Consider the following 23138-nt stretch of genomic DNA (forward strand, 5'->3'; position numbering starts at 1 on the left):
AAAAACGGCATGCTGTTTTTATTAGGTCTAACACTTAGACTTCCTAGATTATTCCTGTGTAGGCTCTGTGTGGTAAGGCTAGTACATTGTAAACATTTCCACTACCACTCCTGCGTTAATCTGCCACGGTTTCCTCCAATTCCCCCACTCAGCCCATTTCAGTCATCTGCCTGTCCTGAACAGATCGGGTCATTGGGTGCAGGAATGGCAATGTGTGTGTGTGTGTGTGTGTGTGTGTGTGTGTGTGTGTGTGTGTGTGTGTGTGTGTGTGTGTGTGTGTGTGTGTGTGTGTACTCTATAATTAATACTCTATAATTAAATTCTCTGTATGCATTGGGAGAATGAGCATATGGATGACTGTCAAAAATGCACACTGAGACACAAAGACGCTCATCTCCCAACACCCTTTAGACACAGGGCTGCTCCCACCTCCTGAAGGCCCCCGGCCCGGCTTTGAAGGCCCACGGCTTTGCATATAGGAGCTAAAAATCCTCATATGTCCTAAAGGTTTTTGCAAAGATTCATATGAATATGAATATCTTTACTAATCTGGGGGATTAGCTGCTGCATTGTCAAACAATGTCTTTAGACTCCCAAAATCACCCTTTGACAGACTTCTTTGCTTTTCAGTTGTCATTTAGCTCCTTATTTATGGGTGCCCTCATTTTCCTCTTCCACATTTGACGTTTAAATTATGAGTAATGCATGCTAAAACGTGATTTTCCTCCAAACCTAACAAGGTAGATGGAGTGGCTTTTAGTATGTGGGGTTTTTGTTTATTTGATTATTTATTTGACATTTTATGTTAATTTTATGATTTTTTTCTTTATTTAGTTCGAAAGCCCGCCAAAATATTTATTTCTTATCTAGGCATTGCAGCTTTGATCATCAGAAGGATGATTTCTTGACATATCCTTTAATTAAGACAGTCCATGTTTCATCTCTGACTGTTTCATTATTCTCTACATGTTAATTGCATGTTCAGTGTTCATGATCAGGGCTTACTTATTTACAAATTCTTGTTTATGAGTTATACTAGAAGAAAATTTATAAAATGAACTCACAGTCATGAATTATTATCACCACCTCCCTATTCATACTGTACAAAAGTATAATATCTCCCTGCCTTTTATCTGAACACCTTAAAAACTGCTGGCTTTTTTATTTTGATGTCAGGAACAGTACAATTTCAGATTGTTGGTTCAATGCTATTCTCTGAATGCCACTCAGTGGAATATCCAGTATCCAATATCCAAGTAAATTGGATATTGGATACATACAGCCCCACAAAGAAGGGGCTGTATGTTTTACAATGATAATTCATAATTATATGCAAACTCCCCAGGGGACATTTCTCCCGTTAGAAATTAAAACATCTCCAGTGAGTGTTTACTTGTCCAAAAAGGGTGCGAGTGCCTTCCAGGTATTTAAGCTGAGCAGAGTTCTTCAGCTTACTCCCCTTTCACAACTTCGCTCAGCTCATAAAGCACCATTCATTTGCATTTCTGTTCGCGAGAAAAAACGAAGTGGTTTTTGCACTAATTACAGTCTCCAGGTTTGAGTGTGCACATTACAATATTAGAATATATTCCTTAAAGAGAAATATGAGCACTCATATTCACCACCATCAAGGCAAACTGGCAACAGCCCCACAGCCTGACGCTTTTTGGTTCCTAAGACCTCCTCTGTGTCAGATGTGAGGAGTTGATCGAATTTTTGTAATAAGTTGTGGCCCAACTGACAGTTGACTGCAGTTCAACAAAAGAGCAACTTGAATACATCTGAATTGTTTTTAAAGAACATATGAAATAATACTGTCAGCTGTTTGAGGAGAAAATAGAGACATTCTTTTGTCTTCTGTCCGTCCTATTGTACAATCTTTTTTTTAATGCCAATGTGTTACCAGGAAACTAACTATATTTAAAATATGAGACACGCAATGAAGTTTCAGAGCCACATGTTCGAAACAAACAGTAGCACTGAGAGTAAACTCAACTATAAAATAATTAACTGGAATTAAGATGTCTTTTTACCACTATGTTTGATCAATTCTAAAAGCAACAATTTTCTGCAGCATTAATCTTTTGTCTTATTTGTAACATCACTGCTTTTTACTGTTGTATGTTCTTTAGAGATTTCCAATCACCATTTTCTCATCGCTATCTGATAATGTCTCTGATTTGAGAAGGCTGCACTGATAAGGGTCATTTTGTGTGAAGAAGAATAAATGGCTCCTCCAAGGTGCTCAGGAACTTTTACTCGTGCACCATAGAGAGCATCCTGACGGGAAACATCTTAACCTGGTTCAGGAACAGCACCATGCAGGACAGACGAGCTCTACAGAGGGTTGTGCGATCAGCTGAGCGCACCATCCGCTCCGAGCTCCCTGACCTGCACTCAATCTACAGCAGGCGGTGCTGGACCAAAGCCAGGAAGATCGTGAAGGACCTCAGCCATCCCAACAACAGACTGTTCTCTCTGTTGAGGTCAGGAAAGCGATTCCGCTCCCTGAAGACCAACACAGAGAGACTGAGGAGGAGCTTCTTCCCGCAGGCGATACGGTCTCTCAATCACACCACCACACAGTACTGACCCACACATATAGTTCTTACACACACACTGGACTTTCTGGACATTGTTTTCACTTCATCACTTATTAGTATTTTAAGTATTCTATCTATTTTATTTATTGAATTTTATTGTTTTATTTATATTTTGATATTGCTAGGGATGATGCAATGATCGGGGACCATTCTTAATTTCGTTGTTCTCATGACAATGACAATAAAGTTTCTGATTCTGATTCTGATTCTGATTAATACTTGTACAGCTGCTGTTATTGTGTGTGTGTGTGTGTGTGTGTATATATATATATATATCTTCATACATTCTTATATAGTTCTATACTGTGTATTGTGTTTTTTGTTGTACAGTTATTTCATTTTTAACCTTAATTTTTTATATTTTATTCCTTCCTAGTTAAATTTACCCTTTTTAATTTTTCATATTTATTTCCTATCTTATTCATAGCCTTTCCCCTTTTTTTCTTTAGGTCACGAGCAATTGTCTAAACATTTCACTGCATATCGTACTGTGTATGACTGTGTACGTGACAAATAAAATTTGAATTTGAAAATGGTTAATAGACTGGTCCGCATATACTGCTTTTCTACTCTAGCATTCAAAGTGCTTTTCATTCACCCAATTTTTTCTATGTCAAAGTGTTTTCTCTCGCAGATTCAAACTCCAGGAGCATCAGGAGCAACTCGGGGTTCATTATCTTGCCTAAGGACACTTTGGGTTAGTCAGGGATCAAACCAATAACTTTACAACTACTAGATGCCCTGCTTCACATGCTGAGCCAAACCTCCTTTGAGTAGGATGGAAAGTTAATAACTTTCTCTTAATTGCTGTGATACCTGTTATCTCCAACTGGAGTTTTAGGTTTTTTCAAGCCAGCTAATGCAAAGAAAGCTTGGCATAGTTGAACTTCATTTGCACAATATCCCTTAGATGCTTACATCTATTTGTTTATTTATTTATTTAGTAGCTAAGTTATTTAGTAGAGACCCACTTTACACTGCACACAAAACATGTGCGTTATAAACATTAATTAAAATGATCACAGAATAAAAACACTGAATTTCTTAGGTGACAAATTTTTCATTAGTTTTTCATGATTTCATTTTTGTTTTTTAAGAACTTACACTAGCCAGAGTGCTACAGTACTGTCAAACTGTTGTCATGACAGGACATGGAATATAACTTTTAATAAAGTTTAAACACTTTATTGAAGTAAAGTTTTAGTGTAGTGCTATTTTACTGTATTTCTGTGATATGATAACATTGCACAGTTGTTGCAAATTTGTTGGCGACACTTTTAAGATGTGAATGTCCTGTTCCATTACATCCCAAATGTCTGTTTGTTCTGACTGTGGTCATAAATGGATGGCTATAGTCGGAAAGAACACTCGGATATGCTGTGGCAACTAAACAATGCTTACTGGGTACTAAAGGCAATGGAAATAGCCAAAAAATATCAACCATGCCATGACAAAAGACCATCACCAGCACTGAATATTGCAGTACAATTTAAGACTCGTCATGGCAGGCAGCATTTTTTTCTTCTGTTAACCAATTTTAGTGAGTCCTTATGAACTGTTGCCTCACTTTTTGTTCTCAGCTGGCATGTGTGGCACCTGGTGTATTCTTCTGCTGCCGTAGCCCATCTGCTTCAAGGTTTACTGTTGTGTGTGTTCAGAGATACTCTTCTGCATAACAAGTGGTTATTTGAGTTGTCTGACAATTCTCCTCTGATGTCTGACATTAAAAGTGGCATTTTTGCTCAAAGAACTGCTTTCTCATTGAATATCTGCTATTTCTTCACACTGTTCAATAGTTGTGCAGGAAATTCACAGCAGATCAGCACTTTCTGAAATACTAAGAGTAGGCTCCTTCAACCATATCAGCTTTAGCGTCACTTAAATCACCATTCCGGTCCATTCTAATGGTCAATTTTAACCTCAACAGGTCATCTTGATCATATCTACACATCTAAATGCATTCAGTGGCTGCCATGTAATTGGCTGATTAGATATTTACTTTAACAAACAGTAGAACAAGTATCTAATGAAGTGGCCAGTGAGCTTTGTGTTACACAACATTTATTTTCTAAGATTATTCTTACTTATTATTATCCACATTTAAAAATATCAGTCTTCTTAATATAAGTTATAAGAGATAAATGTCTTTGCCAACTGTTGTTGTTGTTGGGCACTGTACAGATAAATTCTAAATGAATTAAAAGTTATCCCATGTACAAGTAATTTAATAACATTATAGCTATAAGTAAATAAATAAATAAATAATTTATAAATAAATAATATGTGATTCTGAAAAGGCTGAATCTGCCTAATGATTATTTTTACTTTGGGTACTTTTAAGTATATTTTCTGATACACTGGCGTTTGTGTTGTTAATTACGTGGAAGTTGGGAGCTGAAACTATTAATTATTCTTTTTGCAAATGTGTGTCAGGTAATGAGTTCAGTAAAACACATTAATAAATAGAAATGGTAGAGGAGCGTGTGAATAATAAAAACATTAAAGAAAATAGTTCCCACACTTGAAAAGAAAATAGATAGGTTTCAGTGTTCCCTTATCAGGCTTTTAATGCGATCGGAAAATAAGTCAGCTAAACATCCCCTTTAATTGTTCTCACATGCGAAAAAAATGCCTTGTGTCATCATTAATCGTAATTTTCCCGCTGCATTCACGAGAGGGGGGAGGGAGGACCAGGAGAAAGCATGGTGTGCAAGGGAGGGAGGGAGGGAGTCCAGAAAGCCGAGGGGGAGGGATTTGAGCTAGAAAGTCAGAATTGTGCGATTCTCCAAGCTCCGTTGCGCACTTTCGAAGGACTACGCACCCGCTTCCCGCCGGCTTCAACGCAACGCCGCGTCGCACTAACGATGTTGTGAATGAGAGGATGAGTGACGTCAGCGGGCGAATGTCAACAATGTAGCGACTGAGAGTAGGCGTTCCAGTCGAGTGTAACAAACAGCAGAGAAGGAGCGGCACGCCGTGCAGGATCAACACGCACACACGCGCGCGCACACGTACACAACAAATCGTAAAATCACAGACACTGTAGCGTGTGTGTCTGTCTGTGTGTGTGTTTTAAATAAACATTCTTGTAAGTGACAAAGAACCGAGTTGCGGCAGCGAGAGAAGTCATCCATCTGCAATCAGGAGGGTTTGAGGAAACGGCAAACCGAGTCATCATGTGAAAGAACTTGTGGGAAACGGACAAAAGGGCTGGAGTACGAGCAGAATAGGACGGAAAAGGTGAGCTGGCGTGCACGTCTTTTTCCTCTCTGACCACTCTCTCTCTCTCTCTCGCTCGCTCTCTCTCTATCCTTTTCTCGCTCTCTAGCTGTTCTTTTTGTTAGCTTTCAATCTCGGTCTATTGTTGATGCTCTCATAACCGAGACGCAAACTTGCATAAGTGACGCAGTGGTAGTGGGCTACTACCAACAGAGCCCCCTGCTGAGACGCATAAAAAAAATCGACTTTATAGGGGAAAAAAGCAGAACCGCACGCATGAATCTTGAAAGCCTGGCGCGTGGTACGAATATTGAAGCCTGTAATGTGATGGGGTGTGAACGCGGGTTCAGGAGTGAAACACAACTCTGTACCGCATCCTGTTATGCTTTGAGTCACCGCTCTCTGTGTGCTCCTCTGTACTGTTGTTTTTTTGTTTTTGTTTTTTTATCCAATATGGTAAAGTAGTCGGTGGTGATCCGTCAGGATGAGCTGCCACATGCAGAGTCATTAAACACCTTCCTCGTTCAATACGTGTGCATCTAGTTCATGTGGAGCTCATTAGAACTGTTACTACCGCTATTCCAGTTTATTTCACTCTGTGTGAAATCATTGTATTACTGTAGGGTCTTTACCTTAAAATATAAAGCCCATTGGGCGTTGTGATTTGGCGCTATATAAATAAAATAAACTGAACTGAAATAAGCACACCTTATCATTAATCCACATTATAACAGTCAATCCCTCGTTTGACGTTAAACCCATATTTCATTATTACATATATATATTTCTTAGTCTGCCATCATATTCGAGAATATAAAATAGGCATTTTTAAATCAAACTGCACCCTTGTGCGCGGAGCTGCATTGTCATGTGAGGAGATGCTGCAATCGCGTCTTATTCAATCTTGAGTCAGTAATGTGCTGAGATGCACCTCAGTCGATAAAAAGGGGCATTTTTAAGGTGACTCTTAAAAAAAATTGTGATCGTGGATAATATATATATAAACAGTGTAGTCTCACGTGCTGCCATGCATTACGACCTTTAAAAGATTTATGAGAATGTGCTTCGTTTGTGTTTACAGTAAGATTAGTTGGCTTCATATCGGTGGCTGCAGGCACTCGCGTTTGCATTGTTTCCCTCTGTCGTTAAAGAGATGCGTGTGTGCAGGCAGGCAGGGCTTTTTCTTAATAGTGTTTGTTTCGTCATGACTATTGTTTGATGGCCATGTGTTTGCCTCGGCAGCGGAGGAGCCTGGAATCATAAGGGAGCGGAGTGATGCTGCTATAAATGCGGTGATGCAGCATTTCGAGGAAGCATACCATCCTCTTTGTCTGATAGTGCTGATGCAAAGCAAACGGCGGAACGATCGCAGCATCATGGATGGATCCTCCATCATCATGATCAAGAACCTTTGTCATGATGCGTCGCGCATTCTTTTGAAACGCCCGAAACGCCTTGACTCCACGCAGCCGCCACAGGGATGGGTTTAAGCTGTGCCGAGAGCAGGTGCATAGGTAATAGGAGCTAATAGGATCTCACTGGTGGTGTAAAGGCAGCTGACGTGAACTCACATTTTCACAGACAACGCGCTGCTTTGGCGACGCGTGCACGGCAGTGGCACTCATGCGCAGTTTTACGCACGGAACCCTTTGTTCTCTACAGTAGCCCCCTGCCTTTCTTTTCCCAGGCATGGCAGTCCTCTGTGTACTGTGAGGAGGAGAGGGGGTGGAGTCCATACTGTAAACCTCATAGTGACTTTGTCAGCTTACGTCAAGCTTTGGTTTCTTTGCTCATTAGTATAAACAAGACACGCGAATCGCATAAAAATAATACTTTCATAATTGCGTGTCACATTTTATTGTAAGCACGATCAGTTTAATAGATCACCACTGAGAAATCTCTTTATTACATCACTCAACAATCATTAACAGCAAGAAGATTTTCAGTTCCAGCTGGTCTGTTCTCTGACCAGCGTTTAGTCTCGTGTTCTTACGATGTGGAATGATATGTGTAAACCAGTGACTGTGCATTCAGAAAAAACTACAGACTTTATAAGAACCAAAGAATTCAAGATCCTTGAATGAAATCTAGAGGAAAATTTCACAACAGCAGAGATGGTGAAATAGCATTTTAAAACCTTATGATGGGGCAGTGTTTGCAAAGTTTTAAAGCCATTATTATTATTATTATTATTATTATTATTATTATTATTATTATTATTATTATTATATTCAGCTTGTGATTCTATATTTGTAGTTTTTATGTCCCAAAAACAACTTACATTTAAGTAATGATTCATAGTAACTGCCCAGACGAGTTTTACCACAGCTAATAAGTTGCACTGCATAAGCATCAATTTATTTGTAATATATACAAATATACTTACACTAGGTGTCCGTAACAGATCAGAGCAGTAGTACAGTCACAATAGACCTGGAAGATTACAATAATGCTTATCAATTATCTGCAGCCTTACAAAACCCAGCAATAATGACTGCGATGAAAAACTACCATATCTTGTTTGTTTCTTTATTAAACTCTCTTCTAATTTTGGCAGCATCACTACACAAAATTAGAATTGTCTTGTCACACTGTAATTCCCACAGACAACAGTAAAACAGGAATATTGAATTGTTGCACAGTTATTGCATCACGTTTTGAATTTCTCTCTCCCTTCTGCCTCCTTAATTACCCCAAAAACCTGCAGCTTGAAAGTCAAACCAGTGCACAGGCTGTAGCTTGTAACCGCAAGCCTTGTTTCTACCTATTTTAATGTGCAAGTAATATATAAAATCCACCCATCTTCTTCTGTTTATTCAGGGTTGCTATTATATGATATAATACATCTGTAATAGGAACAAAAAGTACAAACTAGTCATATGTTCAGTAATATGTTTTCTGTAATGCGATGAGATGTAATTTATGATCAATTGTTACTTGTTTTATTGTAATCCTTGTTTCCATCAAATTTTGTATTCAATCCAAAAGGACTGAAAAGAGTCTGTAGAATAAGTAGTGGTTAGATGGGGCTAATGTCATCACAATGCAGTACTTCTTAATTGTTCAGAGTGTGATTAAGAGCTGAAAGAACATTGTGAGGACAATGACATCACTGATGATACCTAAACCTAAACCTAATTCTGTGTTTGAGCCCAAAAAAGGAGACACACTTGTGTACAGCCTCTTTAAAAAGTCAACAGCATGCAGCCTCATGTTGATAATGCTACATGACATGTAGGTAGATTTCTGACTGACTGAAAAGTTGTGTTTCAGGTATTTCCCACTACTGACAGTGCACAACTACAGCACAGTGTATAGATGTGGGTTAGTAAAAGCTCTGCATATTACCTATGGACAGTCAGCTCACTACAATGGCAGGTGCTTTGGGGTTAGGATTAGGAATATTCAGATGTCAAAGGGTAAATAGTTTATTTTTATATTAAGATCCCTTCCTTTCCATGGCACTAAATAGGAAATAGGAAATAAATAATAACAAAAACAAAGCAAACAGAAGGACATTGGTATCATGATGTTAAACCATTGTAAATGTTTAATTGAATAGTTGAATTAGTTTGCCATAACCCCCAAATGGCTAGATTTTTGAATTTTTGTGCTTTGCTTAAAGCTTCCAGATTTATTTTGGACTTTTAAATACTTTCTATTTTTTTTTTATCTCTATGTGCATCCAAATGAAAAATGAAGAAGGCCCTTCTGAAATCTGTTTAAAAATACATAGGACCATCTCACTGGTATTATATCAGAACATCTCACTGTGAACAGTGCTGTTCTGGGGATCTGCTCGAGTCCCTCAGGATTGTCTTCGACAGCTAAAATTCCGAATAACAACAAGTTCCTGTCATGTGACCATGAAGGGATCCTGAAGACTAAAACAGTCTAAAACATCCAGGGCTAGCTCCTCATTGTTTCTGCTGAGCCACATGTAATCATCCTGCTATTCAGCTAATTAAAAAATGACTGGAAATAAATGACTGGAGAAGGTGCTTGTGTTCCAAATGAACCAAGTACTGGTGGGTTATTGATTCATGAAATTTCAGCTGGAGTAGGACAACATGAAGTGATCAAATTCACAATATCAGCAGCCTTTTAAGGTCTATTATTTCTGATTTATGTGAAGAAAAAAGCAGATAGTGTATGCAGCAGGTCCCATCTCTCCTCTCTTTGCATCTTTAAAGTCTTCTTTGCATCACTAAGGGTATCTGAGTACCCCTGACCGGCTCAGTTGAATATCCCAAGTCACTGCCTTGGCTAGGGAAAAAAAAAGATGTTGCTATTGCACTCTCAAAGGCAGGTGATTGGGCATCTGCCAGTGATGGCATAGCTGGAGAAGCACTGCTTGGAGAAATCTCAGATTCTGTACATTACAGCAAAAGCTATTGTTTCCTTCTCCTTTTCTCCCTGTTGTGATCCCTTCTTTCCCCGTGTCATGTCATGGCTGCTCATTCTTCTTCTCTTTTCCCACTTTTCTCAGTAGTGATGTGCACTGGTGTTCTCATCACTTGTGTGAAATCAGATTGCATTATACACCCAGCCCCAGCTGCCATCAGTCTGCGGCTGCAGAGTCAGGGCCTGTCTGTGTGTGTTTGACTCTTGCCAAGAAGCTAGCAAAACTAAACCACCACAGTCAATTTTCTGATTGTTTTGGTTTGTGTTTGTGCCTTTGTGTGCCTGTTAGAAACGATGGAGTAAATGACCCACCTATTTGATGACCTCTTCCCTGAGTGGAGGACTTCACCTTCTGAGCTGTGAATGAAAACTCAATTCAGTGAAGGGAAAGGAGGGAGGTTTGGTGTTTAGAAGAATGTAAAGTAGCATTCAGTAAACAAAAAGAAATCATTTAGCGTAACCTGTTTATATTAGATTATTGCAGCACTGTTACTGTTGGCACAGTTGACTCATCAGAACGAGGCTGAAAGCTGCTTTAGAGAAAACCTTGAAGTGCTCTGAACAAGGGAGGAAACTTAGCCTCAGTGTAGTAAAATGGTTGTAATATAGTAAAGTTTTCTGATTTCTGTTAAAAGACATTTCCCAACAGAGAAGTCCAAGTATATTTATAATTCATCCGTTAAACAGTACCAGTCAGAAGTTTGGACACAGTCATGCACTCATATCAATGAATGAGTCTTCAGACATTTAACTAGTACTGTATGTGTTATCTGCATTTGTAAGAACTGATTAAAGTGGCATGAGTTCAAATTATAATCATATTTAAAGTTTAATTTTCACGTTAACCTAATTCTGGAAATCTTAAATCTCAGAAACCAATCTGAGAAAATAAATAAATAAAAAACCTAGATTTAAACCCATTAACCTTTCCTTAAAAGTCTGATTTCACCATTGATCAGTTAAAGAGTTTTGTAAAACTGTAAATTGGAAATTGTTCAATCTTATTTTCTTGTCACAGTTTGACTTTTTCAGCTCTCTCACGTACATGTGTTCCATTATCTGTCACAAGTTTAAACATAAATTGAGAATATGAGACAAAATTTACAGTTACGCCCCAGACGCCCATTTACATTACGACTCAGCTCAGAAGCAACAAGAAACTGACATTAGAGTTTTAAGAAGTGTAGTTTTATTCTAAATGACATCATAACTTAGCTAAAACAACTGGTACCCCAAAAAGACAAAACTGGTGTGTGTCTCTGTAGAGTGACCCTCAGTCTTGCCTTTATCCACACCTTACCAAATATGGTTAATTAGCAGTGAAGCCCAGGCAACCTTAAGAGAATACGGGTTGCAGAGGGACGTAACACTTACATAAACTTAGCTTCATTCACATCTTGATTCCTAAAATAACTTAGCAGTTGTTTCAAATATCAAATAGTTTCATAAAACCATTCAAAACCACAAGGATGTGTAGCAAATTCTGGGGGGAGGGAAACAGACATTTTAGTTGCAGGTTTCTTTCAGCTTTTTCCTTTTATATTTAATGGCAATTCTCAAATTTTCTTTGTAGATTTTATTAAATAATATTCCTTTTTTCCTTTTCTTGTGGAAAAGAAGTCTCATTTTGTTGCTCTCATGTAGAGACTTCACTTACGAGTGCGCCTATAGTTTGATAAAAATAGCTATGTGTTACAGTTGACGCATTCTCATTTATGCACATGTGAAACACACGCCTCCACATTTAAACAAGCTCTTTGATGAAGCTTTTGCACGCTGTTTTTCAATTCCACTGACTTGTGTGTGGTCTTTGTTTTATTTTTTCCAAGCATCACTAAATGTGAATGACATGTGCGCTACAGTGTTTCTTCCCCTGGGCCAACTGGCAAAATGGCGGCTAGAGAGCCTCATCCAGTGCTTTTGCAGCGTCTGGATATTCACCACAGTGACGATAACAGAGCCTATATGGATGCGTCCAGCTTAAACAGCTCCTCCATATAAGAATGCTGGATTTTCTCAGCATTGCTTGGGTTATTCTTAGTAAGGACTGTTGTCTGTGTGGTCCCCAGAGCCCATCCCCCTGCTGCCACCATAGAAATGCTATGCATACCATATCACATTAGAGCACTTTGTGGTGAAAATGAGGCAACGTAGACAGAGAATTTCTCTGGGGTTAGGCCCCCTCGTAGTCCTCCCGGGGAACACTGAAGCACAGAAGTAGTCTTCTGGTTGCTCTCTGGAGCTGCTGAGTCACATGTGAAGTGTATATATTCAGTATATATATACGTTGTCTTTGCTGTTTTCTTTTGACTCATCAGGATGTTCTTCATGGCAGATCTGATGATTACACTTTCGCTGTCCCAGCCTATATTTCTGGTTGACAAAACTATTTTACCTAATTTCTGTTTTGTTCCCCTGATGTTTATTAGCATACGGATTTTGTTTTTCGATTTGGCAATAAGCTTTAAAATTACCTTTTTAAACCACAAAAGGTCCATAATTTATTTACAATGTGGAGTAAAGATCCAGAATGGCTCTATAAGTACAGAATCAACCAAATAAACTTTTCTTAACATTTCTTACTAATTATTATATCTTGTAAATTCATAAAAATATACTTTTTCAACAGATATTAATGATTCACACAATGAAAACACGTCAAATGGGAGCTTCGTTATAAATATATCAGGGAAAGGAAAGCTTTAAATCTTACAAAGGCTCACTTAATTAAGCCTGAAACTATGAAATTTATCATCAGTAAATATTCCACCAAATTAAGATATTGAGCTGAACTGCTAAATAGTTAACATAGCGGCTAACAGAAAAAAAACTAGTTAATTATAATTAATTATACTTATTTTATCAATCCAGTAAAATGACCTTGCTTTGCTTTTATGTATAGTAGAAAAGAATCAGTCTGCACAATGAGAGTTAACTCATTCTTTTTCCAGCTATAAAGGTTCTTCTACACTCCTGAATTTGATATTGGCTGTTGACCACAAACATTTGTGGTTAGAAATATAAGGATGTCTCAATGAGACGTGTTGGTTTTGGCTGGTTATTCGTGCTCCCGCGTTAGAAGAAGAACGCTGCTGTGTGCTTTTTTCTCTGAAGCCTGAGGTCATTTAGTTCTGTGTAGCACCCTTTTATTCCACACGCTGACATCACAGGTTACACATTGAAAAGCTCGCCAGTGCTGCTGCAACACTGCCTTCCTCCTTCTGCCCAGTTATTGGTGTAACATTAAACTAGTTCCTGATAAATACTCAGGACTGCAACATTAATATGTTATTAAAACATATCTAACAGCCATTTGTTAGATGATAAACCAACCAATAGGACCTTAGGCTGTATTCAAGCATGTAAATGATTCCCGTGTTGGCAATATAGTTCAATTCAGTTCAATAATTAATATATATCTTCACGAATAATATTAATTTGGCACAAAGCACAATATAAAATAACTGTCATTTCACCTAAATGCAACGATGTAACAACACAGAAAATATCGTTGAAGATTTCTGCCAATATAATGGATATATGGTTAAATGATTATGTATAGTTTAAGGATTCTGTGTGTATTAGTCTAATACTTTATTATAGTGGTCTTGACCTTACAATATAAAGCGACTCAACGCAACTGTTTTTGTGATTTGGTCCTGTATGAATAAAAGTGAACTGAATTATATCAAAATGTAAATTTAAGAGGTGGCAGCACGGTGGTTAGCACTGTTGCCGCACAGCAAGAGGGTCCTGAGTTCAATTCCACCATCAGGCCGGGGTCTTTCTGTGTGGAGTTTGCATGTTCTCCCCGTGTTTGCGTGGGTTCTCTCCGGGTACTCTGGCTTCCTCCCACCGTCCAAAGACATGCAGCTTGTGGGGATAGGTTAATTGGATAATCTATATTGCCAAAATTATTTTATTCAGCTACTCACAGAATAGAATACTGACATATCAAAAGAAATATAGCAAAAAATATCTTTCCCGAAATTATGATCCCAATATGATGGGTAATCCCCGTACACTGAATTTCTTTTGTACAAAAAATATTGTTGATGAACATGGGTATCTTTGAAGCAGACGTCTGTATAGAAAATTCTAGAAGAAGATGAGTTTGGGAGGAGCCCAATCTTTTAACGAGTGCTCGCTTGCACTTGGAGACAGTTTACAGTAAACCAAATCTTCACTGATGTTGTTGAAGCAGTGGAGTGTAAAACAACAGAGCACATTCAGTATGTGGTTTGGCAAAGACGTGCAGCTGTAAAGGAGTTTGTGTTGCGGAGGAAAGAAGGCTTTAGGGGTGAGGGGGGTTCATCCTGTGAGACCAGCACAGGTGGTTAGGAGGGGGGTTGGTGTAATGGAGGGAGGGAATAGGGCTGCTGTGGGCGTGGAAGTGCAGTAATGTGCCCACTTCCTGCATCAAACCCCTGCGCAGCACTGTAAAAACCATGAGGTTACAACAAGATCAGCACAATTTGCTGCTCTTGGCCTTTTTTTTTCCAGTTAACAGCAGGCAGTCATGGCTGACTTTTTTTCTAATCATAAAAGGGAGGCGAAAAAAGAGAAAGATGAAATTATACAGCGAGAGAAACCTGAGAATTGACACGATGAAACTGAAAACGTGATGTTCACCCTATGGACGCTGCTTCCACTAATAATAAAGTAATTGAGTTCTTTTACTCCAGTTTATTTATTTATATTTATAGCACCAGAGACGCACCAACAATCAGATGACCCCCTACGAGCAAGTGCTTGGCGAGAGTGAGAAGGAAGAATTCCCATTTAACAGGAAATTCCCTCAGAACAGAACCAGGTTCAGGAAAGGGTAGCCATCTGCCGCAGCCGTTTGGGGTCAAGGGAAGGAAGACAGGACAAAAGACACACCATGGAAGAGAGCTAGAAATTACAGTAATAACAACAACAAGTAGAAGATGTAGGTAGTTTTTCATTTTTATGTATTATGCAGACTAATATTTCTCTCACTTTTTTTTTACAATATAGTATTTGTCTGACAGCTTTGAGTTACTCGTAGCTTTACAAGTCGAAATGTGTTGATTTTTACCTTTTTCCGATAACCAGAAAGATTAAATGTTTTTGTTATGGGTTCATTTTAGAGATGTGCTCATTTCACAGGGCAGCCAGGCTACAACACATACAAACTTATGATGTTAGTAAGGTTAGGTTTGATTTAGGTTAAACTGGATAGTTCTTCTTCTTGTTCCTTTCCTAGTGTATTGTCATATACATTCTGTTATAATACTGATTGTTCATCTTAAAAGGGCCAACGTTTAAAAATATGGTAAATAAGTCAAAAACTCAGTTTTCAATATTCTTTACCAAGTTTTTAACACGTGTGATGTCATAGAGCACCGACATCCCAAAAATGAATCATCTCAGGCACAGCAGCCCCACCCACCTGCTGTTCTGACTTTCTCTTTATGAGTCTCTACAAGCTAGTCTGAAGAACGTTTCAACCCAAATTTCTTTGGCTTGAAAGGTTAATTACATTAATATCAGAGGTGGTAAAATAATTTGTTTTAGACTGGGGATGAACTGCAGGGCTGCACCAAAGCCCAGTGTAAGATAAAGGATGATTTACAACTATGAATCATGCAAAGCAAACCTGGTGGAGTCTGAGAAAATAAGAAAACATGCTAAAATTTATTTTGTTTACTAACTGTTCTGATTTTGTAATAAAAAAAAAAAACAATGCAAAAATCATTATCACTCCCTACTTGTGACACAATATAATCCAGGGTAACTAGAGGAAATGACCTCAACGTAAGCGGATGTCGACATCTGATAGTCTGCCGTTCCTCCTTGTTGAAAAGTTAAAAAAAAAAAAAAAGTCTAAAAAATAGTCTATGCGACATCCAGAAAAGTTAAATAATGGCAAAAAAAATTTTTTCCACACGAGTATAAGCTCTGGTTAGTCTGTTCTCCAAGCCTCAGCATCAATGACCCAAATTAATTGTAAACCAGCAAGGGAAACCAGAAGTGGGTATGATTTGAGTTCACGGTCCAGGTGTCAGTGGTTGTCCACTTGTGTCTCCCCATGGTCTACAGTGAGTAAGCAGGCACCAGCTGTATACCTGCAGCAGTCACATGCTCCTGCCTGCAGTCCACCAGCCAGACTCTGTCATTAAGGACAGATGGCAAAAGGTCAGCCAGGCAGAGCTGTTCCACGGTTGAGTCACAACACAACATCATCTTGTCATCATCATCATCATCATCATCATCAACACAGTTCATCAGCATGTCAACACAACACAACACACATTAAATGCTTCCCCACAGATTAAAAAAATGGATATTATTCTTAATAAGAATATGTTCCTCTGTTACTGGAAAGAGTTCATTTCGATGGTCAGACGTCACATAAATTTGTCTTGACTGGTTTCTTGCAGTCATGCAGTTTTGAAGCAACCATACCAGCTTGATTGTGTGCGATATACGTGTGAGTGTCTACATGCCTAGGGCTTTTTGGTGTAAAAAAAAATTCACTGTAATTCCTTTTACAGGTAATATCGATGTATATAGCAATATGAATCAAATGACTGTTTCTGCGCAGCGCAAAGGTTCCTTTTTACTCCTGACAGGTGAAAATATGAGTTCAGTATGAGTTTGTTAATAAGGATTTTTAAATTTTTTAGTTTTTAATTTATATATTTTTTAACATTAATTTGTTGAGCATATCAACAGTATATGCTGTTCTCTTTCTATTTTTATTAAATTACTGTAAATGATGATTTTTAAAAACTTTTTTAATTGAGTTGGTCAACACTTTGTGCCATCTTCTAGCTGCACACATTTATGTGAAATGCTGCGTGTTCGTGTGTTACTTAAATTTTTAGTCTAATTTAATATTGACATATTTTCTTTGGTGCTCCTGTGTCTTCTCCTGACTAATCCTGGTCAGATGTTCAGTCCTTTTGTCTTTATTGAATATCATTATTTTACGCAATGACTAGAGAATAATAATATAAATTAAACGACATCCTGGCGGCTTTTCAGTTCTGCAGATGTTTCTTTCCAGCTTTTCAGAGGTTAAGTGAGAGGCAAAACTCAGGGGAGCCCTAATGGAGACGGTGCTGCACGTTTTTAAAGTTACATAGATTTTCCCATGAAAAGCAGAGAAGATGTCTGAGAAACAAAAGTAGAGGACAGAGTAACTGTGGGATAGTGAGAGCAGCTGAATGAAAGGCTGTAAAGCAGTTAGCAATTTAGATGGATTATAGTAACAAATTGGCTAATCTCTCGTTCTCTGCTCTGTGCACAATCATTATCATATTTATGTGACAAACACACTTGGCCATGCTAAGAAAAAAAGTTTTCTCAATTGATGTGAACGTGAAAGTGAAAAATTTTACAGGCACGGTGCCTTTAACTCTTACAGCCAGGACATTACCATTTAACACAGCCAGTGGGTTTTAGCAGCTGTGTGATGGCAGCAATGTGACTCTGGTTAGTTTGTAATGTGACATTATCAAAGAGTCAGAAATCCTCTTCTTCCCATCAGTTGGCCAGGGTTTGCTCGATTTGGCACGTTATTCGAAGATCTCAGAACTATTATATGTGATTGCAGCTAATGAGTAGTTTTACTATCAGTACAGTTGTATTATTTTATTAAAATTAAAAAGCAATAGGAATTAGTGTTTGTTAAATGAAATTATATAATATGAAGTGTTTAATAGTAAAACCAGATAAAATAATGAAATAATGAAGGATGCAATATAAAATTGCTGTGCTGGTGACATAAAACCACTGCAGTATAAAAACAAACGTACTGTTTTAATGATGTGAAGCAAAACAGAAAATTCTGAATCAAGATTTTTTTTAAATTTTAAACATTGTAAAACATGTATTGTGGAAATGGGGGTGAACCAATTTTTGCAGTATTTGTCATGCAGATTATTATCTACCTGTTGGCAAAAGGGGTGAAATTTTGCAATTTTACTGAATTTGCGCAGCATGATGAAGAGCTGAAAGACTCTTCTTAAAGATGTTTTTTTTCCTGGCACAAATGAAAGCACGGCAAGAGCAGAACAAACATAAAACCTGGAGTGATTATTAAATAGCCAAACCAAAGGCTGAAAATCCATATACTTTAATTAATTATTAAATATTTGAGGAAACTGCTTACTTTAAAAAAAAAAAAAATCTGTGAGCTGCTATTATTTTCTCAGCATTAGTAAAATAGGGATTTCATGTAGTTTACATAACCGAGGTTTTACATCAGTCAGGCCAAAAAAAAAAGTAATATATGATTTGTTTGTGTACTTTGCCCTTTGAGACCCAACCCATCAAAAAATAGCCAGAAAATTCAGATTTTGGGGAACTTAGATTTTGTTAACCCTTATAACAAAATCCACAAAATTTTTGCTATATCATGTTGTGTATGATATATTTTTGTTATATATTTATTATATGTTTTTTGTATCGCTTTTGATACATTGGATGTTTTAGCAACTTTTTGTTAACAACAATGTTAATTTTAGACAAAAAAAAAAAGTTTTGTCCATAACATTTTTGGAATTATGGCAAGTATTTATCACGCTGATGAGATAGAGGTCTCAGAAATTCATGTATCAAATATGATACAAAGGGGATTATAGGGTTAAGCGCTTTGCCCAAATAGTAATGAAAGGAAAAATCAAAAGTTCATTTGTTCATCATCTAAAGTTTTCCTGTTTGTGGTTTAATTTGTAAGAGTACGCTTTCTTTTACTTTGATTTTTGCAATAAATTTTGTTTATTATCATAAATCCTGAAAAACTAAACTTGTGCTTAATTAACAGATTTCTTGACTTCTCTTGAATTTTCTCGTATTAAAACAGTTTTTTTTTGCAACATTCTAAAAAAAGCTTTCTTGTAAATGTGCCATTGTGTCCAACATTTTGTGAATAGTCTCTGTTTCTGTAATCTTTGTATCCGAAGTGTGTGTGACGTGACAATGGTGCACATGTTTGCGTAGAAAGAAAAAATGAGTAATTGTGGATGATAGGAGGGTCTGTCTTCATGCTGCAGGGACGCCCTCCCCACGCTCCACCAACCTGCCAATCATCTCTCTGACCTCGCACCTTTCTAACTGATAGTGATGTAGATGTGTCCGTCTGCTGCTCGTGGATAAATGATCACTAATCAGCCAAAGAAGATGAAGGACAATTTTGTAAGTAGAACTGTTACCATACACGCTCACCTTTTGGTTTTATATGTCAAAACATGATTTTCTGCTGGCAGGAAGGCTGTTTTTTCCTGTTGTGGTTAAGCTGCTGAAGCCGAGGCAAACATTTGTCATAGTGATACACACAAAAACAAAACTTCAGGCGGAGCTGTTTTGTAGTTGTTTATGTTTACTTCCTACCTTTTTTATATTCAATAGATCATTTAGAGTCTCAAAAGCAAAAAGAAACACAACAAAAACATACGTCTAGCCCTTGAACACAGAGTTTTTGGACTCAAAAACCGAAAACCTTGCTTTAAATCAGACCATTCAGAAAGGCTTACGAACTGCCTTGACGTTCTCAAACAAGAAAACCACACGGTTCAAAACTAATAAATTCTTTACAATGTTCATATTTCCATTTATAACAAACTATTGCAAAGGAAATGCAGCTTCCTTCTCTGACTTCCTTTGCAGGTGGTAGAGTAGCAGCTGTAGAAGATTTAATATTCAGTGATAATTAATCCAACTTTTTCTCCTGTGCTGGAGTCGGTCTTTCAACGATCGTTATGATCACTCCGGTTATAAAATAAGTCAAAGAAACCTCTACTTTAACCTTGTTCTCGCAAATTTGATTTATGTCCAATTTCCCTCTCAATACATGCTTGTTAGAAGGGAAACGGTAACTCTGAAGTGACATGTTGCAGCTCTCACGTGCTTTGCGTATGAACATAAAGACGGAACAATTATGCCAGTTTGTCTTCACAATCTTCAAGCAAATGCAAATGTGTTCTTTGAGTGTCATTGGTTAGTGTAAATGGTGGCATTAAAGCTGCTATAGTAATAGTACAGACTGTCAGAGGGCTCAGCCCAGACCACGTGGAGCTCTGGCATCTGTTTCACACCCTGAGAATACTTTTACTTTTGGCAGCAGTGACATGCTTCCCTGGCCTGGACCTCCTGCTGTAAATCATTTGACGATGAAAATCTAGCTAAAATAAGTGTACTCTGTATCCTTAGTACTGCTTCCTTATGTTTCTATAGCGCAACATACCTAACCCCAAACTACGTCCTATATCAACATACCGCCAAATTGGGTGGTAGTTCACAGCCATCACTCTGTATGACTGGGTGAATGAGGCAATGCTGGATAAATCTTTCTTTTTTTTTACAAATTCCAGCCACTGAGGCATTATTACCTGCAAGATATGTGCTGTCCTTTGCAGAAAAACACAAGCCACGCCAGGTTTGAACCTTGTTCAAACTCCAGCTTGGGTTGCAGTTCAAAGATATGCATGTCATTCAGTAATTCTAAACTGGCCATGGATGTGAGGTACGCAAAGTACTAGTAAAAACTGAGTGGCTCAAAAGAATAGAAAAGTGCTATACCCTAACCCTCTACTAATGTCATTCTGTACTCTAATGGCTGAAGTCTTAGCATTCAGAAAAGAGAAAGTAAAGATAACTGACAGACGTGAAAAACATATTTTCTTAGGATTTTTTCTTTTCTTTTGTTGTGTGTGTGTGTGACTTTATTTCAGACAGCTTAAGTTATCGTTAGTGATTTTTAAAAGATGGCTGTATATTGTGGTTTTGTTAGTGTGTTTTCCCCACGGTAGCCTGATATATACCAATTGGAAGGTCGGTGGATCGATCATATTCTTGGGTCAGATACTGAACCCCGAGTCTCTTGCGAGATCCATCCATAAGAGTTTGAGTTTCTATGTGAATATTAGAAAACACTTAGGCATGGATAAATGCACTTTATGTAACTAGCTGAATGAGACGTGCACTATAAAGCAATTCTCAACTGTAAAAGTACCATATATACTTTTGAACCTTACGCTACTCTGTAACAAACAGTGCCGAGGTCACATCTGGATCTAACACAATTAGATTAGCTTACCCCTCTACAATGCACTTCTGACTCAGCAGATGTTTCACAGCAGGCATTTTGACTTGTCACAGCAGTTCAAGGCGCAGTTGTGCATTTACTACTACGCTACATTAAAACTAAAGGCGCTCCTTTCAGCTGGATTTGTTCCAAAGTCCTAAATGTGTGACACCATTTTCCCTGTAGGTCCAAATGTCTAGCACGCAAAAAGGAGGAAGACTAATACAAACTGAACTGCACAATCTTTGCAAAGGTCAAGTGTCATAAAATGAGCTACAGCTGAAACAGCTTCAAGGATACATCAGTGCTATTTCACAGGGTTTTAACCTAATGTAAAATTGGGATGGTGCTTTTTTCCTCAACTGCAGCAACACGGTTCCAACCCTAACTCTAAACCTGACCGTGTTACCCCAACCAGAGACCCTTCCAACACTATTTGGAAAATCCATGCACTAAAGCTAAAATGCAGTTCATCCTTAATACGGGAAAGCATGTCATAACAATTGATATTTTAGCTGCCATAGCCAGTTCTAATCCAGATACAAAGTTTTGTCATGCATGTGTTTTAGAAAGCAGGACTAATCCCAGCATGTAATTCACACACGACCCATGTCTGGGCTTTAAGTGCCACAACTTGCTGCCTGGGTTTGTGTGAGGCCCCTCTGAAGTATCTGCACTCAACTGTACAGCCCTGTCTGCTTCCAGTGATGCACCTCCCCATCCCCAGCCTGGCACTACGAGTGAAAGAGGCTATTGTTCCTAACACTCTGAGGCATGTAGCATGCACTTATGACACCAAGTGGGAGAAATTGTTCCCATTATACCCCTGGAATGTCTTTGAATCAATCAAGTTTGTATGAATACATGCTGCTCTTTAGCAGTTACAAAGAAATGGTGCCTATTAAATGGTGAAATTAACAAAAGGCAACTTTTTCTGTGCAAAAACTATTATAAAGAAAACAGTAGTGCAACTTTTGAATCAAAAGCAAAACGCCGTTTAATCTCCCTCTTCATGGACCATTTTTCATCCATACCCTGACCTGGAGCAGAGACCACATTCAGATATTTTGAATTAAGATGACTGGTAACATTGTACAAGAAAACAATTGATATTTGGGCATTCTTTCTCCTGAGTTCCCTCCTTTTCTTACTGAGCTTTAGTGATGTGTATCAAAGCACAGCTGGGAAAATTTGCTGCTCCGCTCATGGATATTTCTGTGAAGATGTAATTGTTTCTTTTTTTTTAGTAGTATGGCTGTGCAGTGGAATTCAAAACAGAAAGTAGAGTTCTCAGTTTTCTCAGGCAGATCATTTATTCTTCACATACCATAAGGCTCTGAGTCCTCAAAACAGAGCATTCTTGGCTTTGACCTGCGTGAAAACGTTTGATTCTGCTAGTGGTGCAAAAAACAATAAGAACAGCAAAACCGTTTCAAAAAAATCTTAGGACACTTCACTACAGTTACTCAAAGGCTACGTTCACACTGCAGGCGAAAGCGGATCAAATCCAACTTTTTTGACCCGATCCGATATTTTCAAATCCGACCCAGGTCACTTTCGTGTGTGGTACTGAATCCGATACATATCTGACGCTTTAGAAAGCGACTGCTGTTTGAATGGTCATGTCGCATTAAATCCGTCTTTTACGTCACTGACACAAGACAGACCCCAATTATCAGTGCCGGAGAAGCGCCCGAGAAGACATCGTGAACGCTTCCTGGCCACCCAGCGTAACTGTTGGGAAGACAACGTTGGAGAAACATGAACATTTTATTTGTACTGTATAATCTGCAGATTCTGACAGAAATCTGCAACTATCCTTTGAAGCACCGCTCCTCTCTAAAACAGCAATAAGG

The 23138-nt window shown here is 38.2% G+C and overlaps 1 protein-coding gene across 2 annotated transcripts in view; it reads left to right on the plus strand.

Annotated features, from left to right (window-relative positions):
* The first annotated feature begins 5702 nt into the window (after nt 1-5702).
* The window catches only part of bach2b (BACH transcriptional regulator 2b), a 96160-nt gene continuing 78724 nt past the window's right edge, over nt 5703-23138 (plus strand). The window contains exons 1-2 of one of the 2 annotated variants that reach the window (XM_085432927.1): nt 5780-5843; nt 19253-19394. In XM_085432927.1, coding sequence (XP_085289053.1) covers nt 19356-19394 — 39 coding nt within the window. In that variant the 5' untranslated portion in view covers nt 5780-5843; nt 19253-19355. Of the gene's footprint in view, nt 5844-19252; nt 19395-23138 lie in introns of both variants that reach the window. The other variant, XM_085432930.1, reaches the window with a different exon arrangement.

The sequence above is a fragment of the Copadichromis virginalis genome, linkage group LG15, assembly GCF_057382275.1.
Source record: "Copadichromis virginalis isolate Kocher_CV1m ecotype Utaka linkage group LG15, C_Virginalis_male_GT1.1, whole genome shotgun sequence".
Lineage (NCBI taxonomy): Eukaryota > Metazoa > Chordata > Actinopteri > Cichliformes > Cichlidae > Copadichromis > Copadichromis virginalis.